The following is a 27,145-nucleotide window of genomic DNA, read 5'->3' on the forward strand; positions in this document are numbered from 1 at the left end:
TATCTGCAGCATCATCAAAGAAGATGCGTATCTCCTCGTTCGCCTACCATTTTCTGGCCTTTGTGCCCTCCTTGAGTCTCGCCCAAGCCACTACAGCTCTCGTTGAATACTATCCTTTCGAGATTGTCTGTAGTGGACAGACAGTCCTTTCCACTTCAACCACGTAAGCAAATCAGACATTTGCTCATTCAGGATTGACTCTTATCTGTTTACAGGACGCGCCTCATTCCCGGAAACTCTACTGGTACTTTCTTTTCTCCCACGTCGTCTCCTACTTCTGGTATATACACTACGGACATCGTGACTGCCAATGTTACCACTCCCATCTTCAAAACTGGAATGGCAACATGCGCTACTTGTCCCACCCCAGTCACTGAGTTTGTCCCGCCCAACTTTGCTCGTTACGGAATCTACACTACGACTCAGACAGCCAACGTGACAACACCGGTCTTCATTACTGGTACTCCAACCTGCGCTACTTGCTCGACTCCAGTCACCGAATTGGTTCCCCCAAATTCGTCTGGAACTGGTGCGATTCCTTCAAAGTCTTCCTCATCTACTTCCATGTCGTCTTCTTCTAGCATGAGTCCCAGCTCGTCGCCTACCAGAAGTTCTATGTCGTCTTCTTCTAGCATGAGTCCGAGCTCATCGCCTACCAGCAGCTCCATGTCGTCTTCTTCTAGCATGAGTCCGAGCTCATCGCCTACCAGCAGCTCCATGTCGTCTTCCTCAAGCAACAGCCCCAGCTCGTCGCCTACTGCCAGCCTCACTACCAGCTCGTCTTCTTCGTCCAGCAGCTCCAGCACCTCTTCTTCAACCCCTACACCAAGCAATGCGTGCGCCATCAGACAGTGTGCACCAGGAGCTTTGACTGTCAAGGGGTATTACAATTCATACGTCCTTGCAGATGCATACGCAGCCAAGGATGGTCACTCGGGTGTCGGTCCTGACTACTATCTTGATCAGAATCTCCAGCCCCTCAACACTGGTACTACCACTAATATGAGCGTTCCAGCCACCTATGGCTCAGGTAACGAGACATATGTGGATGGTGGTGATGATAACCAGATTCCGTACTATGCTGACACAACGGCAATGTACGGAGGATTTGAGTACAACCCCAACAACTTCACATTCGTTTGGACTGGTTACTTTGTGCCGCAACAGTCTGGAAGCTATCAGTTCTGTCTCGACTATGCAGACAATGAACAAGCCTTCTACATCGGAAGTGACACCGCTTTCCCTTGTGGTGACTCCTCAAACGCAGCCACCCCCCGAAATGCACAAGCCTATGAGCGATACTGGTTTGCGAGCTCTGACTATAACCAAGCTGTTTGCAAGAACATGACTCTGACTGCTGGGTTCTACTATCCGATCAGAGCCGTTTATGGCACGATGGACTTCCAGCATCTTCTCAGTTCCAGGTCAGTGGACCAGGCCTTGGCACAAATGTGACCGACCTGAGTGGTTACGTTGCACCACCCTCTTGCAATTGAAGTATGATCACGGATTTCGACCTACGAGTGTTCTCGGAGCACACTTGCTTTGATTACACCAGCCAGTTTCGGTGGAGACTTGGCCGGTGAGTGTGCTGGAAGTGGAGGATTTCTTTTCAGAACGGTAGTAGAAAAGCTGGGGTCAAGATCCTGTATGAGCAGCCAGTGCTTCCTCGCAAGAGCACGCCTTTGTTCATAGTCTCAATCAATCCGATATCTGACTCCATGACAATGACCATGACCGTTGAGATTGAGTGACCTTGAACATAGGTGGCCTGTCTTCAGGGAGACCCACAGATTTGTTAATATCAACAGTGCTTTCCCTCTTCAATCATGTACTGTGCCTGATGACAAGCACCTGTACAGAATCACCACTGCAACCTTACGCGCGAGCCTGCGAGGTTTTTTCCTTCACGTATGTTAGTCTTCTGGGACTCCAACACCGTGACGATAGCTGAAGACGTTGCAGCGAATCTGCAATACTTGCCAACATTCCAGGAATCGTCATGGTTCATCTGCACACGTTGAGGAATAAGCGAGACTTTGTCCTATGGGACTGAGAAGCTCGTCGCTTGATATTGCTTGCGGTAGATTTAAGGTTATCTTCCAGATCTTGGATGACGTGGGGATGAATCGGCAGGTCCGAGATTGCACGCAACGGTCCCCGGGGTCCCTGGGCTGTCACCTCCGAATGGAACATCATAGGTCCCGTGAATGGGAAATTAAGGGACTGTTGCGCCAGTCTACAATTGCATGTGTCACCCGTTGCCTTGAGAATTGCGCCCGTCACGACGTTCACAGTTGAAAACTCGATGTTCAAACGGCCAGATCCTGCAAACCCCCCAATGAGGCAATGAGTTTCTTGACTCGTTGTCTGGAAAGGATGAAACTAGCTTTGGGCTTGGTCGGAAAGTTTCTTTGATTTGTACCTTATATCGGATCTCGCGGCTGAAGTGCGGTTGGGATATCAGATCGGACACCTATAGGCGATACCTATAGCCTGCCCAATGGATTATTACAGCATTTTAGGCTAGGAACTCAAACAACCGAGGCTCAGTCACTGATACGCCTTTGACTGTTTGCTTCGACAGATTAAGATGCTGCACTTGTGGTACAACCGTTCCTCCATTGACACTGAAACCATCATTTGCGCATCCTGTCGGTCCACGCCAACTTGCGAATGTGGTTGTTCAAGCAATGTCTCCGCGGGAGCTCATCTTTGAATTCGCAGAAGGATCTTCGGACGTGGCAATGCTCAAGTATTTCAATTGTCTCGCTCCAGATCGGCTAATGGATGAACACTGGATTGTCTTGCTTCTGGGGAGGCTCTCACGATGATTCTGATTTTTGTCTCAACTTCCTCGGCCTTCCGGAGCCCTTTGTATCGATGGTGATCAGCTCCCCTCAGCAGAAGACCTTCTTACCGACTTTCTAAAGAAGCCCACAACAGACTTCAAGCCCGAAGTGATCCATCGACAGGTGGGGATGTGAATGCTTCCAGGTGCCTCGCTCTGTGAGTATGTGAGGCTTTCGGCGCCAGAGACTCTCCCTTAACAAATATCATATTGTGACTCGATTTGTCTCAAGAATACGAGTTGATCTTGCTCGGTTTAGAATATTCAGCACCATACGATGAAGTTGATTCAGATTCGAAATACTCTCCTGAAAGCTTTACAGAGTGGCAAGATCTTCTCATACCAAAGAAGCTGCCCTTGAAGCGGAAGAAGGTCTAAATTGCAGGTCCTCCAGGGCATACCAAGGAGTGTCCGCCGCTGTACAAGATGTTGTGGCCGCATAGACATCTCTTGCCACCCAGACATGAGCAAGTGCTAGAGTATCTTGCCGCATCCTACACTGAATTCGAAGTTATCCCACTACCTGAGGAATGTCTGATCTTCGAGCGATGGAGCGAGGACAAAGACAGAAAGCCCAGTGGCTCTTTCGTTGCACTCAACACACCCGAAGAAAGCATTCGAATTAGAGAAAGAGCAATGCCGAATAATGGTCGCGGGTTCCAACTCAATCTGAACGACATGTTGGATGCAGCTATTGCTGTGTTGCCCAGCGATGCAATGGCTTTGCTGCTACTCATGGATTTCGACATGTATGAAGATGACGATGATGAGTTTGGATGCGGACGTGCGTATGGTTACAGTCATGTGTGTATAGTGTCCAGTTTCCGGTACAACCCTGCTTTCGATAAGGATATTGACCTTGACCGCGAGCATGTCTGGCCAGCAAGTCATTGTGCTGCATACGTGCAAGCGCAGGTGGATGAGTTCATCAAGCCTTCTGGGAAGGTACCAAGTCCCAAGAGTATCATGCCACCACAACCATCGAGAGCTCTTGCCAAAGCCATCCAAGCACATCGAACCGCGAATCCTTCTCGAGAAACTCTATGGCTGGAAAGAGTTTGTCGCACGGCGAGTCACGAACTCGGTCATTGCTTGGGTATGGATCACTGCGTGTACTACGCCTACATCATGCAAGGAAGCAACTCCATCCCCGAAGACCTGTGACAACCTCCCTATCTCTGTCCCATTGACAATGCAAAACTGGACACTCTGATCGCAACAAGAGGAGACAAGATCAAAGCAAGAGTGAAACAAAAAGAACGGGCTTTACTGCGTATTGTGAAAGGTCATAATGAGGACGTTGGTGGGTTTGCCGGTTTTCGGGCCTGGCTGGAGGCAAGATTGATGCATGGGGAGGCTGCCCCAAATCACAAGGATACAACCAGACAAGCCGTGGACTCGAATACCAATAAGAGAAAGCCAGAGGACGTTGCCACTGGGATTACCAGAAGGAGCAAACGCATCGCTGCTCTGAGCTTGGATTCCTGGTCAGTGACGTAAGATATACCTTTGTTCTAGACTTTATGTACAACAACCATCATCGCATGCTATACAAAGCCTCCGCTACAGCTTCCCTGGTTCCTTGATCCAGAGTATCATCCTCTTGAAGATTCTGTAAGCGCTCCCTCCAGAACTTCCATCGTTCAAGACTTGTACCGCCAGATCCTAGCCAAAGGTCGCGCTCATCCTGGACACTAACATGCATCTCCTTTTTCGCGATCCTGTCTCTGATATCAGAATTGGAGAGCAAGCGATTGTGCATGTGTGAAGTATGTGACATATCGTAAAGTATGTCGTGTGCATGTAGTAGCCACTCTCTCACCGCATGTATTTCTATCTTCATAACAGCTTTGCTATCTTCGAGTGTATCGCAGAGTCGAGCAAGGCCTTCGTACTTTACGCCTTCTCCGAGAATATCGGTGTGTGCAAAGAGTGCTTCTGCACGAGCGACGTTGGCGACTTGAGCGATCTTCTCGGGGGAGGAGTAGAGCTGAGGTTTCTGGCGCCATTCATTCTGGTAGTACCACCAGTTGAAATCATACCATTGATTGGCGAACGAGGGAAGATCATGCCAGAGAGAGCTCGAGGGGCTTTGCAGTGAACCACTTCGCTTCTTGCCATGAGAATCAATATCTAAATCTGGTAGGTCTTGTATTTCCGACATTAGAAGAACAACTTTTCGTTGCAAATTGGGCAGTTCGACCAAGGCGTCTTGCAAGAAACCCCACAGATTTGGTAGGTCAGCGCCTGGATCTTCGGATAATTCAGTGGGCTCGGTGATGCGTCGTGCAGCTTTCGCTACGTCGAGTTGGTCATCAAGGTACAGTCTTAGAGCTTGTGCTTCTTCTGGTCGGCATCCATCTTCTGGATTGCCATCTGGGGCAACGGCATTGTCGTACCAAGATTGTGACATCGCTCCCGGAGTTATGTAGATTCCACAGACGAGTCGTAGACTCGATTGGTGGGCAAGGGGTGAAAGTAAGTACCCTTGGGGATCATGAAAAGCGTGTAGGAGGCATACAATCTGGCCAGACGATGCAAACAAGGAAAGTTACAGTAGCTCGAAGGATTCAGAATGACGTAATGAGTATCACTCACGCACGAGATGAGTATGGACAGGAGATTGTTCCAATCACGGGTCAATGTCATTATGACCGATAGAAGGCAGTGGCATGAAACGGAAGTGAAGACACGAAACACCTGAGATACACCTGATTGACGTAGACGATGTGAAATGACCAATAGCGGACTTCTCTCATGAGGCTACCTTATGCTATGCTCAACGACTGCCATCACTTCTTGAGTTTCTTGATGATAGCCTCAGCCCCAACGATACCGTAGACTTGGACATACGTGCCATCATAGCTGCCAGAGATTTTACTGAACTTCCATCTCAACCATGATGACTTTCATGCCAGCTTTCGGGCGTGAGTCGCTCCTACGGGCCCTGAGCCAACGATCAGGACATCTGTCTACTTTGGGATATTCTCGTTCGCCCTTGTCTTAAGGTCTATGCTTGGGTGTCGAGATGATGGGGATGAAGCTGGATGACTATCAAGTAGCAGATCATGTTAATGAAGATGATTAATCATCGAGCAGCAGGAAGAAGAGAGGCTTCATAGCACATATATGACCTTCAGCCCACTACCAGGACCTCAACAGTTGGTTTGCTTGGAGCAAGATAACTGGCCAAGTTCGAACCCTCTTGTTGGAATGGACAGCTGAGATGCATGCTCAATGCACCACGGACCAATGAGCCCTGTCGTGGATCTGTTGGGACTCTTGCAGCCATCACAGCAGCTGTACATACTAATGAATAACCATTCAGGGAAGACTTAGTCGTATGTCGGCCCAACTTTCCACGCGGTCTTACTCACCCTCGGTGCTGAGTTCGTTTCTGCTTTGGGACCCATGGCTGACCATACTGATAAGGAGCCCACAACTTGGGAGGAGCGAAGCTATCGGCGTTTTGTGTGCGTGAGGAAGTGCAGGATACAGTAAGTTTGCTATTCCACGTGCCGACGAATAGTTCGCCAGCTGATGTAGTAAGAAATATTAGTATGCGATCCGTACTGATTCAGAAGGTCTCAGTATCGGAAACCAGACCGGGAACCTATGCCCGCTGAGGGGAGAACGAGGCTCAGGACTTGAAGTACAAGCCTCACAGTCGGATAAAAATTTGTTTCAAAAGACAGCACCACGACCTGGATTTAAGCAAGTGGACAGGTATGATGCATCCGTCGGCAGTAGTGCATCTAGCACACGAATCATGTTCCACTCCCAGTCACGAGAATCATTAGCTTTAGTATATCCTGCCCGGTACATTCGTCAAGGCGCGTGGTCGGTAGCGTTGTGGATGAAGCATCTGGCGCGTCATCTGGTAAGATCTCATCCATGCTGCTAGTCACCAATTCTACAAACCGATTGGAGATAGGGTTTGGATCCGCTGATTCGTGCGAGACTAACCATTGCTTGAATCCGAACAGCATAGAAAACATTGTTGTTGATATCAATTCATAGCAGGCCGGCGTGTTGTCCATCTGAGGCTCAGGACGCGAGATTATACTATTGTAGATCGAGTTCGAGCTCTTGTGCCTTCTAGGATCGAGAGACCATGCCGTATTGACCAATTGTGAGAATCTTGATGGACTTCTAGGAGGTCCGAAGCTTGCAGTCGTCTGAAAGTAGCTTAGGCGAAAAGGGAACTCAGGTGTGATACCACAAGCTCTTGCACATATAATTTCGCACCTATCAGGCTTCGATCAGCAAAGGGTTGAGAAGCGACAAGTGATACACTTACGTTGTGATCAGTACACAGATCTTGAAATCGCTGTACAGCGATGACACCCCTAATAGGCGCTGGCGCTGTGTCATTATCGCGCGTAGACCAACGAGATGCAATTTGCATGTGACCGTATCACCACGGACATACTTTTTCTCATGTCAGCTGGAGCGCGAGTCTGATTTGCATTTTTTTGTAGAATACTGACTGCTTCAAGTATGCTGGATATTATCGCCGCGATGACACCAAGACTGACACACCGATCTGGATCCTCTATGGCTTTCTGTGTCTCTTGGAGAGCTTTGACTCGAAGTGTCATCACAGAGGGACCGTCAAGATCGAATGTACAAGAATCGCCTTCGAAGCGAGTGAAGTACGCGGCCATCATCAAGTCGATCTGATATGACGCGCTGTGGTCTAAGTGGTAAAAATCCTGCCAGAGATTCCCATGAACTCTTCTTCGGATCGGCGTGGCATCAAAGTAAGCGGGCACTGTTGGTGCATAATTAGTTGGAGATGTTTCGAATACTGAACCTGGTTGAATGTACTTCTGTAAGAAAGTGGCTCTCGAGTATTGTCATCAAAGAGGCTGCGACAAAGGCAGAGCGCCACATCCTGATGGTCAACATCTTCTTTGCTCTTTTGGCCAACGACGCGACGTTCACAAGCTCGTGAAACAGAAGCAACCTTGTCAGGAATGTTCACCACGTCTTTTCGGGCACTCTTTCGACGAGATCTACCAATATCCCGCATGACATGTTTTCTGATCATCGTGCGCATATGATCAGGTTGTTGTCTCGGGTTACCCAGCGAGCTCACCCATATGAAGCGCTCTCCATTTCTCATCTTGCGAATCGAAAGACAATGTTCGAGGGCTGCTGGTCACCAGCCTTGAGCAGCGAATGTCCCTAAATAGTATGTGGTCACTAGCTCCGCAATTCAGCTCCGCATTTCAGCTCCGTCTTTGGATTTGGTCTAGCCAACGCAAAGACGTTGAGCCCGAGCTATGAAACTCTAGCAGCACCTCTATTCCAATCAGAATTTTGATCTCGTTGCATGATCAGGTCGCTGGATGTTGATGCTGCAGCTTGTGTTGTTGGTGGCTCGGATTGTTAAAAACAGTAAGCGACACCTGAAATCATTACAAGCTTTGATGTATCAAGCAGTACCTCACCCATGGTTATGAGCGAGACATATAACACATCTTGTCTGACAAGGGAGATCAAGCAGCGACTTGATGTTATCTGATCGGGAGCACCGAGTTCATTTCTAGAAGACCCGGTCAATTTCTCGCTTTCTCTGGAAGTTCTAGAGTTTGCCTATCGCATCGACTCTCCCACTGATCTAGTACGATCGGCTTGACGTCCTTGAAGGAATGTGGCTTTCTCGAAGGATTCGCACGCCGACCAGTTATTTTCAGTAAAGACAAAGCACCACTCTTGGCGAACTTTAGAAAAATGGTACGTACCTCAGCCCACCTCATACGACCTTGGCAATTGCGGATGAGAAAATCACAATCAAACACCATGAAACACAGGCGAACACACTTATACAGATGCACACACCTTGTAATATGTTGCTCGCTCAATGTTCTGTGCAGCAGGCACGATGGTCGACATGCTTCGTGGCTCATAGTAGACACACTTCCGATCTCAAAGTCAGAGTGATGTCCAGGTCTGTGTTCCCCTGCATATTGAGCTCCCGAGAACCTGCAAGTTACCGTCTCTGCGACAACTGGTCCTGACCAGGCTTGCTTCAAGCCACATACGACATGGATCATCCGCAACTGGGCCACATGTCCACGAGAGTCCCAAAATCTGAAGAACTAGCAAGAGGCATGTATGTTTGACCTCACTAAGGTGATGGGCTGTTACACAACCCACCTCCAAATATGACAAGCATTGTGGCTCAAAAATGCTTGCTGCTCCAGGAAAGGTTATTATAAAGTTCTGACAAGACCTCACAACTTTATTTATACTTCTTCATCGACTCCATATCGAAGCCTCGGTCTGAGACGTTTCATGGTACAGGTTCAGAAGACGAACACAGCGTTCAACTTGACCGCCAGTCTTCTGCTGCAGCCAGGACGACAGGTCTCGGTGTGAGAAGAAGTACTAGAATTTTGGAATCAGCTCAAATGGCTTTTGGTATCTCAGGCAATATTAGTGATATCTCAGCATCATCGCGACATTTGACAAACAGATACATCAACGCATTCGGAGCGTGGAATGATCTTAGAGAGAGCTTGCATCCAGTGGCTATTCCTCGGCCTCTGTCCTGACAATCGGGCCGACAACCATGCACGTCCGGACAAAGAGCTCAAGCTTGCAAGCTCACGCGTCTTGCCAACAATTGCTCACTCGACCAAAATTGCATAAATCATTATATTCACGCGGTAGTGGAGTACTGGTAACGGATCTGGGTCGCGACTTTTCTCCGATAAGATAAGGATCACAAGTCATCGCAATCAACGATGTCTGAACTCGAACCGACCTCTCTCACTCAGTTGCCAGAAGTAGGAAATCGTCTCCTCTACTCCCAATCAGAGCTGCAAAACTACTTCGAGCGGATCAATCTTCCTGCGAAATACTTCGAGTCTCCGATCCTGTCAGATAGCACTCTTGCAAAATCAAAGGAACATGGCCTCCCATTACTGGAAGCATTATGCCGCCATCACACCAGCAATGTCCCTTTCGAAAACCTCATCCTCCACTACTCCACCAAGAAAAAAGTCGTTCTCGAGCTTTCTCATCTCTACACCTGGTTCGTGACCAAACGCCGCGGTGGTCGCTGCATGGAAAACAACAGTTTCTTTGGTACCGTGTTGCGCTCCCTCGGCTACCAAGTTCGCAACTGCGGTGGCAGGGTAAGCAGAGCAATGAGTCCATTCCCAGAAGTCCGCAAGAATCAGGCAAATACCTATGATGGACTGAACCATATGCTCAATCTTGTGCGCTTGGAGGATGAGTGGTATGTGGTTGATGTGGGTATGGGTGCCATGGGTCCAAACATGCCCTACCCACTCCGCCACAACTTCTGCACCACCAGTATAGTACCAAGACAAATCCGCATCCAATACCGCGCAATCAGCGAATCGTATGCCGGAGACGAAGCCCCAAAGCTGTGGTGTTATGATGTTTGCCACGTTCCCACGCACGGCGAACAAAATACCTGGATTTCTACGTACTGTTTCACAGAGATGGAGTTTTTGCCGCAGGATTATGAGGTTATGTCTTGGTTTACGTCTACACATGCGAATTCATTCTTCACCCGGTACATGATGGCGACAAGAATGATCATGGATGCCGAGCAAGAGGATATCATCGGTAGTATTACTTTGTTCAAAGATACCATCAGAGAACAAATGGGCAGTGAGCGCAAACTTGTCAAGGAATGCAAGACGGAGAATGAGCGAGTCGAGGCATTGAGGGAAATTTTTGGAATCGAGTTGATTGAGGATGAACGAGAGGCGCTCTCTCTTAAGCTCAGATTGGCTTAAGGTTTTGCTGGATATGAATTTCAAGCAATATGGATTCTTGTGTCAACTCTGCAATCCCTAGGTATTCCATTAGACTTTAGTGAGCAGCTCGTCACTACCGTCGAAACTCCAACGGCATAACTAGCGAATCATCAGTGTGAGAGCGAAAGAGAAGTTCAGGGCATACTTACGTCCCACCAACCACCATAAAAGCCCCAAGTACCACAATAAGCCCATGAAGTCCATACTTGAGTTTTTGCCCAGCAGTTCCAGATCTAAACCCTTTATAGTCATTCATCCAGAGAAGCGCCGGAAAGACCAGACTAAAAGGTGCAAAACACAATGCACTCGCCAGCGCAAGCAGATAGTTCAGAATCGGCACTGCTTCAGCAACAACATAAGCCACCGTCCCCAAGACCAGATTGATTCCCAGCCAAGTAGACCAATGCACGAGTGTGTTTGCCTGCAAGTGTTGAGAGTCCCTGAGTAAGCGTACAAAAGCGTATTTGGCTGCGACATGCTGGTAGATACCGACACCAACAATCAAACCAGGTAAAGAGATACCGTAGGAGATCTTCTTAAAGAGGGGTCAGCGCTGCCGAAGGCGGGGGTTGAGAGCCAGGATCCGCACCAGCGGTAGATGACAAGGCTGAAAGTGAGGTACATGGCGCCGACAATAAGACCAGCCCAGAGACAGGCTTTGCGATAGTCTTGTGGGCGTCGCATTTCGGAGATGACGGGGAGGAACATTGAAGAGCCACTTGTGCTGACGTAGATGTTGGAGGCATTGATCATGCCCACGACAAAGGATGGGTAAGCAATAGCCGTCCAGCCAAGCTCAAAGGGGCCAGTTTTGGGAGCAGCGGCTGGACGATCTTGTTGTGTGACTGCGACTGTGAAGATGAAGACGGCAAGGAAGAAGGTTACGAAGCCGAACCAGGTCAGCCATCCCAGCCGTGAGAAAGTGCGGATGGATGAACAGAGAGTGATCAGAACCGCAGATACAAGGGAGAAGACGGCTGTACAGGCTCCATGGTCTGACAATGCGTTGAATGCTGTTGCTGTTGTGACAATTCCGCCGGCTGAGATGAGGACCTGGGCGACGATGATTTGGACACCGACGAGTTCACGGCCAATGCGTCCCCAGATGTTGACCATCATATCTGCGAGCACTGTAAAATGTTAACTCTTGCAGTATCCTTCAGGCCTGTTCAAGGCATCTTACTATGGCATTGGGTATGTTTCAAGCGGTAGTCGCCTAGGACGAGGGCAGTATCTACAAACCTCGAGTCAGTATTATAACAGTAATAATGAAGTCAATTCACTCACAAATGTTCAAGGCAGTAAACCCAACAAGCGACAAAGAGCCACCAACCGAACCCAAAGCCGCCATCGCCGCAGGAATACTAAGGATACTCATTGCAAAGTTGATCTTCACAAAGACAACACATGCGCGCTGCCAGCTAACGGTCCGGAACTCGACACCATCAATATGCGCTTGGAAGACTTCCCGAGACTGTTCTAGTTGCGTGTCGGCAACGATGTCTTCTCCATATTGGGGTAGATCAAGTGGTTGTTTCTCGATCTTGGAGAATGAGATGTGCTCATTTTGGGAAGAGATCGTTTGAGACGACATGCTCTGGTCTATCAATGAGGGAAGAATTTGAAGATGTTCATGGATAAAAATTCTCATGTAACAGTATATTGGCCAATTTATATATGCAAGCTAGGCATGGCATGGTATCGTGGAGGATGCGGGGGTAGGCTTGTAGGATTCGATAAGAGCTAGATAAGGATCTAAGTGCCATGCAAGCCATGGAACATGATAGGCCACCCCTCAAATATATGCCTATCTGTACTTCCTCCTTTGTCGGATAAGGACATTCTTGTCGGCTAGGGACACATCTGTCGGCTAACGACATGCTATGTCGGATAGCAACACCGGCAGATCTGCGCAAACTATCAAGTAGCCTGGTCGAGATGCCTTCACATCCTTGTAGAAGCCTATAGCCCCATGCGCCACATCCTAAGGATGCAGGCACAGATTACAAATGACCACAAACCAGGTCCCTTTGCAATCTTCTTCTATATCCCGAGCAGGAGCCTCGAGCTTCAATCATGACTTCCAGTCTAGAGCCACTCGAATCCAAGAGTCGCAACCATCAAAGATCCAACAAGCAACAACATCGACACACCCCCAAGTCGACTCGCATCTCCAACAGGAAGCTGTGAACTAGCATCCTCACAAGTAGCCGAGTTATTTCCATTCTTCGCCTGAGTAGTGTTTGCCGGATTACACTTCAAAGCATCCACAGTACTGGCATCGGACACAACAGGCGCAAAAGTTCCAGAAAACCCACCACCACCATTGATACTGTAAGGCGTGCAAGCTTCCACAGCAATGTTGTTGATTGCAGAGTCGTCGCAATCGGATAATGTGCCAGTTGTGCAGTGATGATTAAGGGTGAGGCCAACATATGCGGCAGTGCCGTTTTGAATGCCTTGTAAATCGTGGGCACCACCTACCCATTCGGTAGTCGTGTCGTTGAACTTGAAACCTACGACGGAACTGATAGTGTCGTAGATGGGTCCTGGAGAGGAAATTGTGACGTTCAGGGTACGGCCGTCGGTGACATAGCCGCCGAAGGGGACTTTGCAGTAGCCGGTTGTGGATTCACAGACTATGCCTTTGCTGACGACGAAAGTGCGGTCAGATGGTTGGGTATACTCCTTGTCGGAGGGTGTGTATGTTTTGCAGGACGTAGCAAACACCGCAGTGCTAGCCAGAGCGATGGAGATGGCAGTGTGAGTGAGGAAATGCATGATGAAGCGAGTTGTTGTCTTACCAAACCAATCCAGCATGACTTGACTTTATAACTTGCCTCTCAGCATATGACGTGAGTTGCATTGGCAGCTCCTTCGAATGCGATCTTCGAGCAATTCATGACTCGTGATGCAAAATCACCATATATTTGATGGTGATCAATCCTTCATGCTTGGCAAGTGGATCCTGAAGGCTTTACACGGCCGTAAACCCTCGGATCTTGGTTCCGAGGCAGCACAACGATGAACATGCCAATGCTTGGAAAGCTGCGCCTTGGTCAAGAGGAGGTGCTTGATGATGCCCGTAACTCGGATCTCCCGGGAATGTTGTTGGTTGCTCAACTGGCCAGGCTGTCTTTAATAGCAAAGTTTGAAATTCTGCATGTTTGCTGTTCCTGACAGACAATAAGTCCTATAAGCAAGTATGGCAGAGTGAATATGCGTATCTTGAGCACATTGTTTTGTCAATGTTCTCAGGGATTGAGCTCAGCACTTATTCGTTGAGTAGGATCCAGATTCAAGTCGATAAGCAAACCTTGAGAATAGTATCACCACACTGGAGCCGGGTAAGTGGCTTATGTTCGCAAGAAAGAGCTCCAAATAGGGAGACCAGCTTGAATATGCGGTTGTAGCAGCATGTTTGCACGCTTGTTCGAGGCAGGAACGATTGTGCCCGTAATGTGCCAAGGGTCGGACCGCACGTGTAGATCCGAGACACTCGCTTGCGTACGCGACTTCTGGCCACGACATAGTTTTGTTGCCATCAACGCGACAGACACTCGCAGAACAAATGCATGAATCATGAACATTTTTTGATTATAGCTATTCGTGAGGGTATCTAATCATTTAACTTTTGCTACAGAGAACATCTTAGACGATGACCTTGTGGGGAGCGTCCTTCTCCTCGGGCTCGTTGAAGATGTTGACAGGCCATCTGGGCTTGTTGGCAGTGTAGGGAATGTTGTAGCGGCGGCGCTCCTCCTTGCCGATCTGCTCAATCTTCTCAAAGTCCTCCTTGGGGAGCTCAATCTCCTTGAAGTTGTCGCGGATACGAGAGGCAGTGACAGACTTGGGAATGACCGAGTGGCCACCGACCTGAGCCCAGGCGAGGATGACTTGTGCGGGAGAGGCGTTGAGGCGGTCGGCGATCTCCTTGACAGTCTTGTGCTGGATGAGGAGGGGCTCACCGACCATGTTGTTGCCGAAGGTCGAGTACTCGGTGATGTGAATACCCTTCTCTCCGCACCACTTGACGAAGTCGGTCTGAAGGAGACGAGGGTGACGCTCGATCTGGTTGGCAGCGGGGGTAACACCAGTGGCGTCGATGAGAGCCTGAAGGTGCTCCTGAGTGTGGTTGGAGACACCGACGGCGCGAGCCTTCTTCTTGTCGAGCTGGGTCATGGCCTTCCATGTGTCGACGATCGAGACGCTGTCGAGCATCTTGACGTCGCCGTCGTCACGGAGAGGGAAGAGGTTCTGGTGGACGTCGCCAGACTCGTCGAAGGCAACGGGGAAGTGGACGAGGTACAGGTCGAGGTAGTCAAGGCCGAGCTCAGCAAGGCAGTCGTCAAGGGCAGGAGCGACATCCTTGGGTCTGTGCTGCGAGTTCCAGAGCTTGGAGGTGATGAAAATGTCCTCACGCTTGATGCCCTCGCTGAAAGCTCTCTTGAAGGCGTTGGCGATCTCCTTCTGGTTGCCGTAGACCTTGGCAAGATCAATGTGCTTGTAGCCAGCCTTGAGGGCCTCGTAGACGGCGGCCTCGACTTGGCCAGGCTCTGCCTGCCAGGTACCAAAACCCAATTGACTGTGATTGTTATTAGCGACGACACAAGGCTTCAGCTGTTGCAAGGGGACTCACGGGATGGAGGCGCCGGTGTTGAGCTTGACTGTGCGACCGAGAGACATGATGTGTGATATGAAGTGAAGATTGAGAAATCAAGAAGAGGAAAATGCGAGGTTGTCTTGTCGAGAAATATTGAGGAAGGAGGGGCTTTCATATGTTGGCCCGGTGGGGTAATATGGGGCGTGGAGTTGTTCAACCGACACGCCATATTACCCGAAATAACGTCATCGTGCCGAATGCCACATATCTATCTCCGTCTCGCTGCCGTACAATTGCTCCCGTCCTTCACGCAAATCTGCCGGTCTTGACTTTGTCCGCGAGCTGGATTGCCACTCCGGTCCGTCCTTCTCACCGTTGCCTGTCGGCTGATACTCGACCTTGAAACGAACTGACGAGTACACCTGGAAGAAGGCCAAGGGATAAACTTTCAAGCTCCACTGACTTCCATTAATGTCTGAATCAGCCGATATCGAGTAATGCCCTGTTGTCAAAGCTTTGCTGAAGCTGTACCGTGTTGAGTGGTATTCATCGCCATCAAGGTAATCACTACACGACGGAGTCCGGACCATCTCTGCGACTGTCGTTTGGACCCTCAACCATCCTACAGGAATGTGCGAAAGTCGTATCCTCGGATGTCATCCTCTTCCACTTTGAATCCACGTTGGGTCAAGAACACCTTCAGATCTGCCATAATTTCCGATGCAGACTTGTACTCGCCCAGCCAACATTTCTTGACCAGATGCCCTAGTTTCTCTTCTTCAAGCACTGGTAACGATCCTGTACTGATAATTTCCTCCATCTCAGCATTGTGTACTACCCTACCATCCACAGGGCTTCGATCTGTCATCAAGGTATAGATCAAAGTGGCCCAATCAAACAGATCGACCTTGGCAGTAGGACGCTCATGTTGTGTAGTTCTCACCCATGGGTATCGAAACTCCTCACCACAGTGTGCATTACCCTGAACTCGCTCTCCTTTCAAACTGACAAAATCTGCCGACTGGAAGCCAACCAGTGCTATACTCAGGTCTTCGTATAGCCAAAAGCAATCCGGACTCACGATGTCCATGTGGATAATCCCATTGCGATGGATCTCAGACAAGGCAGACAAGATCTGTAATGCGCACCGATAGACCAGAGGGAGGTACGTCGAAGCAATAAAGCTCGTCTCAATCGAGTCGCTATCAGCCTCATTGTCGTGGGCCTCAGGATACATACGCGCACGATGAAGAGCAAGAAACTTGTTCAGTGGACCACCTCCAGGTTTCTCCAACAGTGGGAATGCAGTAGCAGCGTCTCTGCCTTTATATCTTACAATCCTAGCACAGCTTGACTCTGCTGCATTCAGCTTTTCATGGACCAGTACATTGCGCCAAACAAGCTCGGCTTCTGGTTCGCGCAGCCAATCTGCATCTGTTGAAACATCCCCGGCGTAGGGGTATCGTCCTCCAGGTACTATCATGAGTGTGTTTTCATAGTCTGCTTCCTCGATCTCGTAGACGAAACACAAGGGGTTTAGGAGTTCTGCCCAGGTTCCAAGAGACAGGACGGGTGGTGTCGCCGAAGGATCGCGGAGTGGTTGGGAGTAGATGAGTTTTGTCGCGCCATGTCTTTGTACTGAGGACCTCGATAATTGGTCCAGGTGATTGACTGGGTAGAATTCAGAGTCAAGGCTGAGACTCGAAGATGAAGAAAATGTCTCGCTCAAGCAGGGTGGCCCGCAAAGCAAGTAGATATTATGTTAACATGCACGCCGTGTGTATCTGGCGACTTGCTTGAGCTGGCTGGTTTATCTCTTTTGTGCAATGCATCGAGTCCCAGCCGTCTAATGCATGCGAGGTGGTCGATATTCAGAGACACGACCACAATGATCAAGCCACGACTTTTGACCATTCGGGAAGGAGATTTTGACGCCGCTGGCGTAATATCATCCCCTAGGATTGTCGCTTTACATTTGTAGATTTACTGTCATCCAATCATTCCATAGAATCAGACTCGTGCCGCGTGTTGGGCCATCAGAAGCACTGAAAGGATGATGGACAACGCGAAGGACAGATGCTCACTACCCTGAGGCTATGCCGCGAAGGATGTAGGTAACAACCATGACCGACGTTAGCTTGATCGGAATAGATCAGCATTATTGTGGTCGCCGAACAGCTTGCAGATCTATGAAACAACTCTGTTATCGCATCCTTCGCATCCTTCAGGTAGCTCAAGCCCCATTCTTCTCGGAGCATTATTGAAGCTCGCATCCCGCTTGCTTACTATGCCTGGGAAAAGCTTGTTATCGTTTCAGTTGCTTGTCTCGCTACATCTTAAATATGTTGCTTGGCCTTTTCATCGGTCTATTTTCCATACCAATCATCCTACGGCTTGTTCGATGGTTCAACAACTACCAGGAAGCACTTGGACTTGGACTACCTATAGTGCTCACTCCATTCTCTGAGGAAGATGCTTGGTGGCTGCCTCTGCGGCCGCTCTTCGCATGGGTGCAAAACCTGCCTTTTGGCCTCGGGAGCTGGTACCTCTACTCCGAATTCGGCTGGTCACTCGTCGATGGTCGCAAGACTACAACAAGAATAGGAGACAACTTTATCCTATGCTCACCTAATTCAATTCAGATCATTACATGTCATTCACCCGCAGTTCTCCAAACAGCCCGCGATCATAGCAAGTGGCGCATACCACCGGCACAATCACAAGTCTTTGCTTTCTTTGGTCCAAACCTGACCTCGACTCACGGAGCCGAGTGGAACCGCCATCGTAGAATAACCGGTCCTGCATTCAATGAGCGTGCCATGGATGAGGTCTGGCGCGAATCCTGCAAACGAGCTGCCGCACTCCATCTCGACAAGCCTTACACTCTGGGCAGCTTTCGCATCACTTGCGATCTGCTCGCCATGCAGATCCTGACAGCCGTTGGTTTCGGACAGCAAGCCGAGCTAAACAAAGTGCACTCTGGACATAAATTGTCTTTCATGGATTCTCTCAGCTTCATCTTGAAGAATATCATCTTGACGGCTCTGTTCAACAGCCTCAAAGCTCCTGATTGGATGCTGCCAAGTAGCCTCAGACGGCTCAAGCTGTGTGTTTCGGAATTCAGACTCTACATGCGAGAGCTGGTCCGTAACGAAACAAAATCGTCAACAAACCGAGCAACCTTACTATCAGCATTGGTTTCTGCCAATGAAGCCGCAAAAAGCGAAGTAGGCGATAAACCAGTCCAGGGATCTATGAAATATCTGAGAGAAGAGGAACTATGGGGCAACCTCTTCATCTTCAATCTGGCCGGGTTCGAAACTACTGCCTCTGCACTCTCCTACGCTTTGCCTTATGTCGCCGCGTACCCTGAGGTGCAGCAATGGATGATGGAAGAAGTCGATGAGTTGTACACACAGGACAGTGAATATGCCGACACTTTCCCCAAGCTGGTAAGATGTCTTGCTTGGATGCACGAAGTGGTGCGTTTCGCAGCTCCTGCTCCGTTGTTGGCGCGCACTCCTACCTCGTCGCGGACTATACCCATCATCACACCCGAGGGAGAGAGGGAGGTCGTCGTCAGACCCGGCATGCAAGTAGCTTGGCACCTATACGGAGGACATTTATCTCCTCGCTGGGGCTCGGATGCTCTAGACTTCAATCCCAAGCGCTTCATTGTCAAAAACACAGATGGCACAGAAAGTCTTCAAGTGCCTGATGGAGTGCTCTACTTTCCATGGACTGGTGGACCTCGCATCTGTCCTGGCCAAAAGTTCTCTCAGGTGGAGTTTGTGGCCGTGGTCGCGAACTTACTTTCTAGGTACAGGGTCGAACCTGTAGCACATGGCAATGAGTCAGAGTCTGAGGCTAGACAACGCTTGTTGACTGTCATGAACGACAAGTATTTCAACATCAGTGCGCATTTCAAAAGACCGGAGGATGCCGCCGTGCGCCTTGTGCCTAGGAACAACAATTGATGTTCTCACTCGCTGAGGAGATCCTTGAAGAACTCATCTTGTTCATCTTCGGCGAGGTGTGGCTAATGATAGCACCAAGACGTCGTCGTATGTTATATCAGATTGACCTGCAGGCTGATCCTGCTTGGTATCTCCCCATATGCTTGCTGTGCCGCATGATATATCCCTAGGGATGAACAGAGGGATCGGGAGCATTGAAATAACAAAGACTTGCTGCCCTTGCTGGATCCCGGCCACCAACACAGTAGAGTCATGATAGTCGCATGCAAAATTGAGATATGGTTGTCATCATCCCAGCTAGACTTGACTGCAACGTAGATTCAAGTATACCGCTCCAAAATTGGCGTTCTCCAAAGCTCTTCCACCTCAGTCCTGAATACATCTGCAACAGCGAATGAGTGTTGTATCAGCCCAAACATTTTCCTCAATCTCTGCTTTTGCTCATCCATATACACCCTCGCACAAGCAACCCTAAGTGGATATAAAAACAGCAATTTGGAAAGATTGGTTTGCTGCATTGCATATTCCGTTCCCTCAAGTATTGTGTTGACGTGATATTCAATCATGTACTGTGAGAGTGTGGGAACAGCTTCTATGGATCGTAGCCATACAGATCTGTAATCGTAGATTCCAGAGAGAAAGATCGAAGTTGCTGCAAAGTATACTTTTGCAATCAGAGTGCGGGACGAGGTTGTGAGGTGGAATGGCAGTGACAAAAGACGGGAGTCTACTCCATCGAGGGCAAGTCTGAGTTCGAATCCTTCCAGAGAGAAACTTCGGAGTTGTTGGATCTGGACGCTTGATAGAGCGGTTTCGTTCATGCCTTGAAGGTATGACAATGCCCTGGCGCAGTGATCCGAGCATTTGATCATCAGATCGAGAAGATCATCTAGAGGATGTGTGTCACTCTCGCTAGAATCACTACTGTAATGCAACTCCATCCAAGGCTTCTGAATCAAGAACGAAGACTCTGAGAATATCAGACAGCGAGAAACTTCAAACATCTTCGTCTGAGTGAAGAAACTCAGACCTAGGCCTGAGCGGAAAGCCTCTGGTCCTAAAAATTGGACGAGTTTAGAGGTACCGTACATGGTGTGTTTTATCCAGCCTTGGCCTGTGGGGTCGTACATTAACTGTATGCGTTATAAGCTGATGCCGAGAGATATAATGAAAGTATTACCTCAAACAAGCCTAGTAGAAACGTGCTTGACAATAGTGGTTGCTCGATCCTTGCGTCTGGGCCATTGATTACTTTCTTTACTGATAGCACTGCAGTCTGATAGGACTTTAATGCGAGTCTCTGATTCTGGAGACGGTTTGTGCTATCTTTCTGGCAAGCGTATAATGCACTCAATGCCTTGATCGCATGATGCACTGCCATGTCGGTTGCAAAGTGCGTCTGAATGTCGAGGAACCAAGTCGAAGGAAGTCCAGTAAAGTCATTCTCGCTGACGAATCTGGTGAGAAAGATTTTCAAGATCTCGTTGCTGTGGTCGAAGTTTGGCTTTTGTGATATCCTTAGACAGACCTCGCTTCTAGGTGTTTGTGGATTGAACAGCTGTATCCCCATGGTTGCTGTGTTTTTCTGAGGATAGACGCATTGAAGATTACGCTTGAAACAATTCGTACATCTTGTGCCAGCAGAACACTGCGATTGTTTAGCAAGACTACGACCAAGATATATGGCCAACTCACCTTCAAATGACTCTTCGCACAGGATAGGCATCTAGTCCGCTCAAGGCGGCGGTCCAATGGTCCAAGACGCATCTTTCGCGCAATGATGAGTGGGAAGAGGCATATTCGGGCGAGGCTTGTCTTGATCAAGTTATATGGATACTGCAAAGTAAAGACGAAGGCGTGAGTGTTCCGAGCCCACAGAAACGACCTGTCGCAGCCAAGGCGACTATATACGGCGGTCGATAGCTCAATGTATGACAAAATTATTTAGCGTCTTTTTATGTCGGATATATGCATGCTACGGAATTTTGCGGAGTGTACGATTTGTGCGAAAGGTTACCATAGCAACCATTAAGACAGAAAGCATAGTGATGTTTTAATTAAGGCCTTTCTTATACTAAGACTATATTTCTACTCTATAAGATAGTTGCCTTTATTATCGCCACTTTATTTAGTAGTACGATAGTTAGAAGGCTATTTGCTATACCCTTAGAGCTTTACTAAGGGCTACTTAAGGTAGTATAACATAGTACTATTAGCGACGGCTAGAAGTAGCTATCTTAAAAGGGTATTAAGTGCTCTACCTATACAATTCTTCGGATTATTACTAAATACAATGCCTAATTATATGTTACTATAGTCGACTCCTTATAGCTCTACTAGTACATCGCCTTACTATACTTCCTTAAAGTATATTAGAATAAGTAAATTATTTAAGCTCTTAGGTAAGAAGGGTTCTAAATCTCTTTAGAAGGAGTTATACGCCTTAGAAAATTAATAGAGATATACTACTATATTATATAGACTTAATAGAAGCAAATTAAGGACGAGTAGAGGCATATTATTAAGGATATACTTAATATAGGCACTATTAAGCAATTTAGATAAGAGTTCTTATTTACATACTTTTGCTTAACTTACTTAATATAGATAGTAATCTTATAGTTTATATAGCTATAAACTACCTTATTTATAAGGATAACTAATATATAATAGAAATAAGATATTTAGTCTAGTTAAGGAGATTAACCTAGTTAGCATAGCTTTACGCTATCGCGATCTCTAGCGCTATTATAGTAAGTATTATATAGGCGGAAAAAACTACATATAGTTAATCGATGTATACTATAAGCTTAAAGACTTTAGCTTCTAGGTCTATAGTGTAATCGATATATTTTCTAGATATATTATCTAGTACTATATTAGCATTACTACTAATATAGGGATTAGGTATGTTTCCTTAGCTATACGACGTCTTTAAAAGGCTTTAATATATAATACTAGTATATTTTGTTAGTACTACTAAGTAGTAAAATCTATAGGTTATATTCTATACTTTGTTTAATTAGACTATAGTAATGAGACTATTATAATTACTGACTACTACTTTAAGCTATTAAAACGTGTTTGTTTAGATATACAATTTAAAGACTACTTCTTATTTAGAACGAGTAAAAAAAACTAATAGATTAAAGCCTAGTAGAACTAATTATTAAAAGGCATATTAATAAAGTGGCAGGTAAGTAATGCAATTAATTTTAAAATAATTATATAGCTTAGTAACTTAGTAGTAGCAAGCATTTTAGAGCTATAAAAGCCGTAGTCTTTTTAATAAAGTATTAAAAGCTAACTATATTACTATACTCTATATCTATACACCTATATTATAGAAGGCAATTGCTATATTCGTATGCATATAGAATCTTTATTATATCTAGAACTAAAGGAATAGGCCTTATATAGTATTAGGTCGACCTACTTACCTATATAAGGAGGAAGACTAGGTTAAAGATCTTACCTTTATAGTAGACTAAGAGCTACTTAATAAACTCGACTATATTGCACTAGAGTTTAGTTCGTATAGTCTAAGTTAGCCTTATACTAGCTAACTAGTAGTAGATATTAATAAGGTATTACCTAAAGAGACTATAGAAGTCTACTAGGAAATTCTTAAGAGCTGTAGTTTCTTTAATATTAATAAGGTAGACTTCTTTCCTAATACTAGTAAGCGACTATACAAAGAGGCATTTATATAGCTTAGAACTTTACTCTATAAGCATAAGAAGTAAGGCCTACCTAAGCTTCTTAAGACACTATGTCCTATAGGTAACTATAATTAGGAGCCTAATGCTATTATACTTAAGTCTTTATTAGATAGTACGACTCTTAATAGAGACCCCTAGGCTAGTAATTTAAAAGGTAAGCCTTAGAAGAAGGAGGAAGATTAAAGGTATAATCTAAGCAAAGTAGGCCTAAGTGCTATAGGGTTCGACTAGTTTAACTATAAGGCACGTATAAAGGATTTCGATTAAGAACTCTTTATACTTTAAACTATATGTTTTTTTTTATTAAAAAGGACATTATTAAGCTATACGATTCTTTACAACTATTATACTAGGAGTTTAGACCTGCTTTTATAAGTAGAAGACAAATTATAATTATTAGATAAGATGCCTAAATACCCGCTTCTATTAGTACTACAGCTTAGAAAATAGAGAGTATTACTTTTCCTTCCTCTTAGTTATAGAATAGTATAATATAGGCATAGAAACTTCCTCTATCTATCGTATAAACATACCTAAAATTAACCTTACTAGTAATAATAGTCCTACTTTTAAAGCCGCTATAGTCTATATACTTACTTAATACTACCCTCTATAAAGAGACTAAAAGTAAATAACTATAGGTTTATAACGCCGTATAGAAAGCATATAAAGGATATTAAAGCAAGAAAAGTCTATATATAATGCTTATAGCCCTTTAATCTCTTTCTAGCTAGATTAGATACTATACTTTACTAGTACAAAGGCTATTAGAAAGCCTAAAAAAAAGGTAGACGATATAAAGACTCTAATCTCTCTATATATCGTTATAGCTTCTAAAAAAGAAGGTAAAGTGCCTAAAGCCTAGTTATAGATTAGTAAGTCCCTTCTTCTAGATTATAAATTATTAAGCTATACGACTAATAACATAGTGTTTTTTACTATAGCTATTACAAACTAGTAGATTAAGACTAAGGTAGAACTTATTAGGACCCTTTAATTTATCTTTACTAAAGTAGTACTATAATAGTCTAAGTAGATAGAAGAAGGAGCTAAGGTCTACCTTACTATAGTATATGATCTAACTAAACCTATATAAATACTAGGGCGACTAAGTCTTAAGTTAATTAAGCTTTTAATAACTTTCTTTAATCTTATTACTAAGTAACTACTATTCTTAAAACTAAATAAGGTAGCACGCTAGTCTATTACCCTTATAGTAGAAATAACTACCCCTTAATTATATATGCTAGAATAAGAGGCTAATAGAAAAAGCAATAGTAATCTACTAGTTACGCCTAAGGTACTAAAAAGAAAGAGGCCTTAGAAGGTAGTAGTAAAGCCTAAACCTTAGAAGATAAAGCAGAGCATTAAGAAGGAGCTAGAGGAAGATATAGAGGCTCTAGAGGTATTATATAGCCCTTACGTTACTATAGTATAAAGCTAACCTTTATAGATGCTGCGCTATGTCGCATTAATAAAGGTACTAATGCTACGACGAAGCCTTAATGACCTATCTAAAGGCCTATCTAATACTAAATCTAATCCTTATTATATACGTAGCTACCGCCTTTCTAATAATAGAGATGTTAAGAGAGAGGTTAAGAAGCCTTAGCTAGAAAATTCTTATAAGAGTAAATAAGAGGATAGAGTAAAGGAGCTAGTAGATAAGGAAGAAGAGGAATTAGATAGGGATAGCAAAGAAATCTTATAATTACATTATATAGCTTAGTTCTAAAGTTATTTAGTAAATCTCTTTTATCTTAAAGAATTATTATATAAGTTCTACTTGCTAAGGGTATAACCCTAACTAAAATTTATATTATATATCTTTTTTATTCTTATATAATCTCTTTATAATACCTATATTCTACTTTAATTATATACTCTAATTCTATATATGCCATTAAAAATCATAAAGAAATAAGATAGAAAGTTAGAAGAATATTAAAAAGTTAATTAAGAAAATATATTTTAGATCTCTTATATTGTTTCTTTAAAATTTATTAGCCTTCTTAATATATAGCATGTCCTACCTATATAATTCTTATATAAAGTAAGATTACATATTTAGATAGTAATTATTAAGAGAAAAGCATAGAATTTAATTACTAGATTATACTTCTCTTAATTCTTCCTATAATTTCTTTCCTATCTTTAAGTAAAATAGAGGGTCTTTTAAAGCTCTAGGCTTAGCTTATAAGGCCTCTTTTACTTTTCCTTCTACTTTAACTTTAACTTAGACTACTTTAGCTCCTCCTAACTTAACACTCTATACTTATCTAGTTTCTTAATTATGTAAGAAGGGCAACTATTTTCTCTAGTTATATAACTCTTATTCTTATTAGGCTCTTTAATTTTCATAGTCCTTATCTACTTATTATAGCTTAGAGATTTGTTATAGCAAAGAGCAAAGTTATCCTAGATATAGTTATTATAGGCATTATTAAAGTATCTATACTAGATAATGCATTCCTATTTCTTTATATTAAATTATATAGGCGAACATAAGAATACTTTTACTTATACCTTAAAAGGACTATATAATGTGCTATTCTCTAGACTCTTTCTACTACTATAGATAGTATATAAGTATTCTATATTGCTGCTATACTAAAGTAGTAAGTATTTTTTAATCTTATTATAGGTCCCTAGCTATATAAACTAAGTAGTAATAAGTAGTGTATTAATATATGACTTATGCTATATAGGACGGAAGTCTTCTAGATTCTATACTATAATACACTTAAGAGGCTTCTCCTTTTTCTTTAGCATATATAGTTTTTCTTACTCTTTACTTAGATAAGTAATATAGAGGAACTAGAGAATCGTATAGGTTAGCGCGCTACGAAAGTACTAGGTATATATACTTACCTTATTACTAGTAATGTCCTAGTTCTTATTAATATTATTCTAGAGAGTACTTATGTTAAGTAGATATAGAGCTATTATAATATATAGTTAATATATTATTAATATATATAAAGAATAGTATAAAATATAAGCTACTACTTAAAGAGAAGGAAGAAGTAGTTATAGTATTATTAATAATATAGGATTATAGGAAGAAGTAGGAGTTTATATAGCTAGCTAAAATGCAAGTAAGATTAGCTCTAAGTTATATAAAGTAAAAAAGTAGTTCTTACTAGAAGCGAAAGGTATTAATAAAGAAAATTAATAAAGAAATAGTAAGTAAGTAGGTATACCTTAGAAGTAATATAAGACTAGATATAAGATTAAGAAGGTATAGATAAAAGATAGAAGAGGCTACGTAAGGGTAGAATATATATAGCGTATTATATAGCCTAGTAATATAGAGAGTAAGCAAAAGGAGCTAACTAGAAGAAGGTAGGGAGACCATTAAAGTTTAAAAATAGTAAATGTCTAAGAGTATAAATATTCTTAAGCTAGGGCTATTTTACTATTTAAAATATATATTATATAGCTTAGAAGTATGCTTAGTAGTATATAACAAAAGCTAATATAACTCTATAACTCTTATTAAGGGTATAATAAGAAAACTAGAGTAGCAAGACTATTCTAGTTATTAGGCGTAAGCTAGCAAGTATAGATAGAGATATATAGACGTAGCTTAGAAGCGGAAAGCTATCTAAGTAACTCTAATAGATTATTAGGTTTTATTATAGAAACCTTTCTTTCTAAAGCCTAGTTCTAAGGTTTTCCTAGTAGATATATATTATAGGCCTACTTTTGCCCTAGTATAGCAGATAATAATTATATAGCTTAAGTACGTAACTAGAATTATAGTTAGCATATAAAGAATTAAGATCTATCGTTATTATAAAAATTTATATATATCTCTTAAGTAATAGACTGCCCTTCTCTTTCTTATAGTATAATACCTAGCTTTATATACTACCTTAATATAAGAAGGTATTTAGAAGAGTATTATCGTATTAGGGATAGGAGAAGTTAGGTACTATAATCTAAAAGTATATAATAGTAGTATTAGTATTTAGAGGTAATAACTTTCTATAACTTTGCATTTGCCTACCTATACGATATGCTTTCTATTCCTATATATATAGTATCTATTACTTTAAGAAAGGAAAGATAATAAAGAATACTAAGAAAAAAGGAGTAAAAAATTCTAAAATGTTATAGAGAGTACTAAGTAAATTATTTTTAGGTATATTTGTCTTTATACTATTCTTGTTATATTATACTTCCTA

The 27,145-nt window shown here is 44.4% G+C and overlaps 11 protein-coding genes across 11 annotated transcripts; 4 read left to right on the forward strand and 7 right to left on the reverse strand.

Moving 5' to 3' along the window:
• Positions 1 to 23: 23 nt before the first annotated feature.
• Positions 24 to 2,056, forward strand: M437DRAFT_68014 (uncharacterized protein; the record flags this gene model as incomplete). The annotated part of the gene is made up of 4 exons (XM_041025038.1): positions 24 to 163; positions 216 to 1,424; positions 1,559 to 1,582; positions 1,966 to 2,056. 4 exons carry the CDS (start codon positions 24 to 26, stop codon positions 2,054 to 2,056), a joined length of 1,464 nt encoding a protein of 487 aa, XP_040877489.1.
• A 1,221-nt stretch (positions 2,057 to 3,277) lies between these two features.
• Positions 3,278 to 4,015, forward strand: M437DRAFT_86561 (uncharacterized protein; the record flags this gene model as incomplete). The annotated part of the gene is made up of 1 exon (XM_041028483.1): positions 3,278 to 4,015. One exon carries the CDS (start codon positions 3,278 to 3,280, stop codon positions 4,013 to 4,015), a length of 738 nt encoding a protein of 245 aa, XP_040877490.1.
• A 373-nt stretch (positions 4,016 to 4,388) lies between these two features.
• Positions 4,389 to 5,264, reverse strand: M437DRAFT_54060 (uncharacterized protein; the record flags this gene model as incomplete). Its single annotated transcript, XM_041022625.1, has 1 exon — positions 4,389 to 5,264. The coding sequence occupies one exon, from the start codon at positions 5,262 to 5,264 to the stop codon at positions 4,389 to 4,391; it is 876 nt and encodes a 291-aa protein (XP_040877491.1).
• Positions 5,265 to 6,618: 1,354 nt separating this feature from the next.
• On the reverse strand, positions 6,619 to 7,518 carry M437DRAFT_54244 (uncharacterized protein; the record flags this gene model as incomplete). The annotated part of the gene is made up of 3 exons (XM_041022652.1): positions 6,619 to 7,099; positions 7,152 to 7,282; positions 7,342 to 7,518. The coding sequence occupies 3 exons, from the start codon at positions 7,516 to 7,518 to the stop codon at positions 6,619 to 6,621; spliced, it is 789 nt and encodes a 262-aa protein (XP_040877492.1).
• Positions 7,519 to 9,606: 2,088 nt separating this feature from the next.
• M437DRAFT_54261 (cysteine proteinase) lies at positions 9,607 to 10,632 on the forward strand (the record flags this gene model as incomplete). Its single annotated transcript, XM_041022655.1, has 1 exon — positions 9,607 to 10,632. One exon carries the CDS (start codon positions 9,607 to 9,609, stop codon positions 10,630 to 10,632), a length of 1,026 nt encoding a protein of 341 aa, XP_040877493.1.
• Positions 10,633 to 10,798: 166 nt separating this feature from the next.
• M437DRAFT_77207 (amino acid transporter) lies at positions 10,799 to 12,247 on the reverse strand (the record flags this gene model as incomplete). The annotated part of the gene is made up of 4 exons (XM_041026758.1): positions 10,799 to 11,188; positions 11,257 to 11,783; positions 11,837 to 11,887; positions 11,941 to 12,247. 4 exons carry the CDS (start codon positions 12,245 to 12,247, stop codon positions 10,799 to 10,801), a joined length of 1,275 nt encoding a protein of 424 aa, XP_040877494.1.
• A 494-nt stretch (positions 12,248 to 12,741) lies between these two features.
• M437DRAFT_86565 (uncharacterized protein) lies at positions 12,742 to 13,434 on the reverse strand (the record flags this gene model as incomplete). Its single annotated transcript, XM_041028484.1, has 1 exon — positions 12,742 to 13,434. One exon carries the CDS (start codon positions 13,432 to 13,434, stop codon positions 12,742 to 12,744), a length of 693 nt encoding a protein of 230 aa, XP_040877495.1.
• An 870-nt stretch (positions 13,435 to 14,304) lies between these two features.
• M437DRAFT_54107 (aldehyde reductase-like protein) lies at positions 14,305 to 15,339 on the reverse strand (the record flags this gene model as incomplete). The annotated part of the gene is made up of 2 exons (XM_041022634.1): positions 14,305 to 15,238; positions 15,293 to 15,339. The coding sequence occupies 2 exons, from the start codon at positions 15,337 to 15,339 to the stop codon at positions 14,305 to 14,307; spliced, it is 981 nt and encodes a 326-aa protein (XP_040877496.1).
• A 539-nt stretch (positions 15,340 to 15,878) lies between these two features.
• M437DRAFT_68022 (uncharacterized protein) lies at positions 15,879 to 16,739 on the reverse strand (the record flags this gene model as incomplete). Its single annotated transcript, XM_041025039.1, has 1 exon — positions 15,879 to 16,739. The coding sequence occupies one exon, from the start codon at positions 16,737 to 16,739 to the stop codon at positions 15,879 to 15,881; it is 861 nt and encodes a 286-aa protein (XP_040877497.1).
• Positions 16,740 to 17,598: 859 nt separating this feature from the next.
• Positions 17,599 to 19,233, forward strand: M437DRAFT_54306 (putative cytochrome P450; the record flags this gene model as incomplete). Its single annotated transcript, XM_041022667.1, has 2 exons — positions 17,599 to 18,366; positions 18,397 to 19,233. 2 exons carry the CDS (start codon positions 17,599 to 17,601, stop codon positions 19,231 to 19,233), a joined length of 1,605 nt encoding a protein of 534 aa, XP_040877498.1.
• A 320-nt stretch (positions 19,234 to 19,553) lies between these two features.
• Positions 19,554 to 21,000, reverse strand: M437DRAFT_77211 (uncharacterized protein; the record flags this gene model as incomplete). The annotated part of the gene is made up of 3 exons (XM_041026759.1): positions 19,554 to 20,366; positions 20,414 to 20,881; positions 20,929 to 21,000. 3 exons carry the CDS (start codon positions 20,998 to 21,000, stop codon positions 19,554 to 19,556), a joined length of 1,353 nt encoding a protein of 450 aa, XP_040877499.1.
• Between the last annotated feature and the right edge of the window lie 6,145 nt (positions 21,001 to 27,145).

Source organism: Aureobasidium melanogenum (genome assembly GCF_000721775.1).
Source record: "Aureobasidium melanogenum CBS 110374 unplaced genomic scaffold scaffold_19, whole genome shotgun sequence".
NCBI classification, from domain to species: domain Eukaryota; kingdom Fungi; phylum Ascomycota; class Dothideomycetes; order Dothideales; family Saccotheciaceae; genus Aureobasidium; species Aureobasidium melanogenum.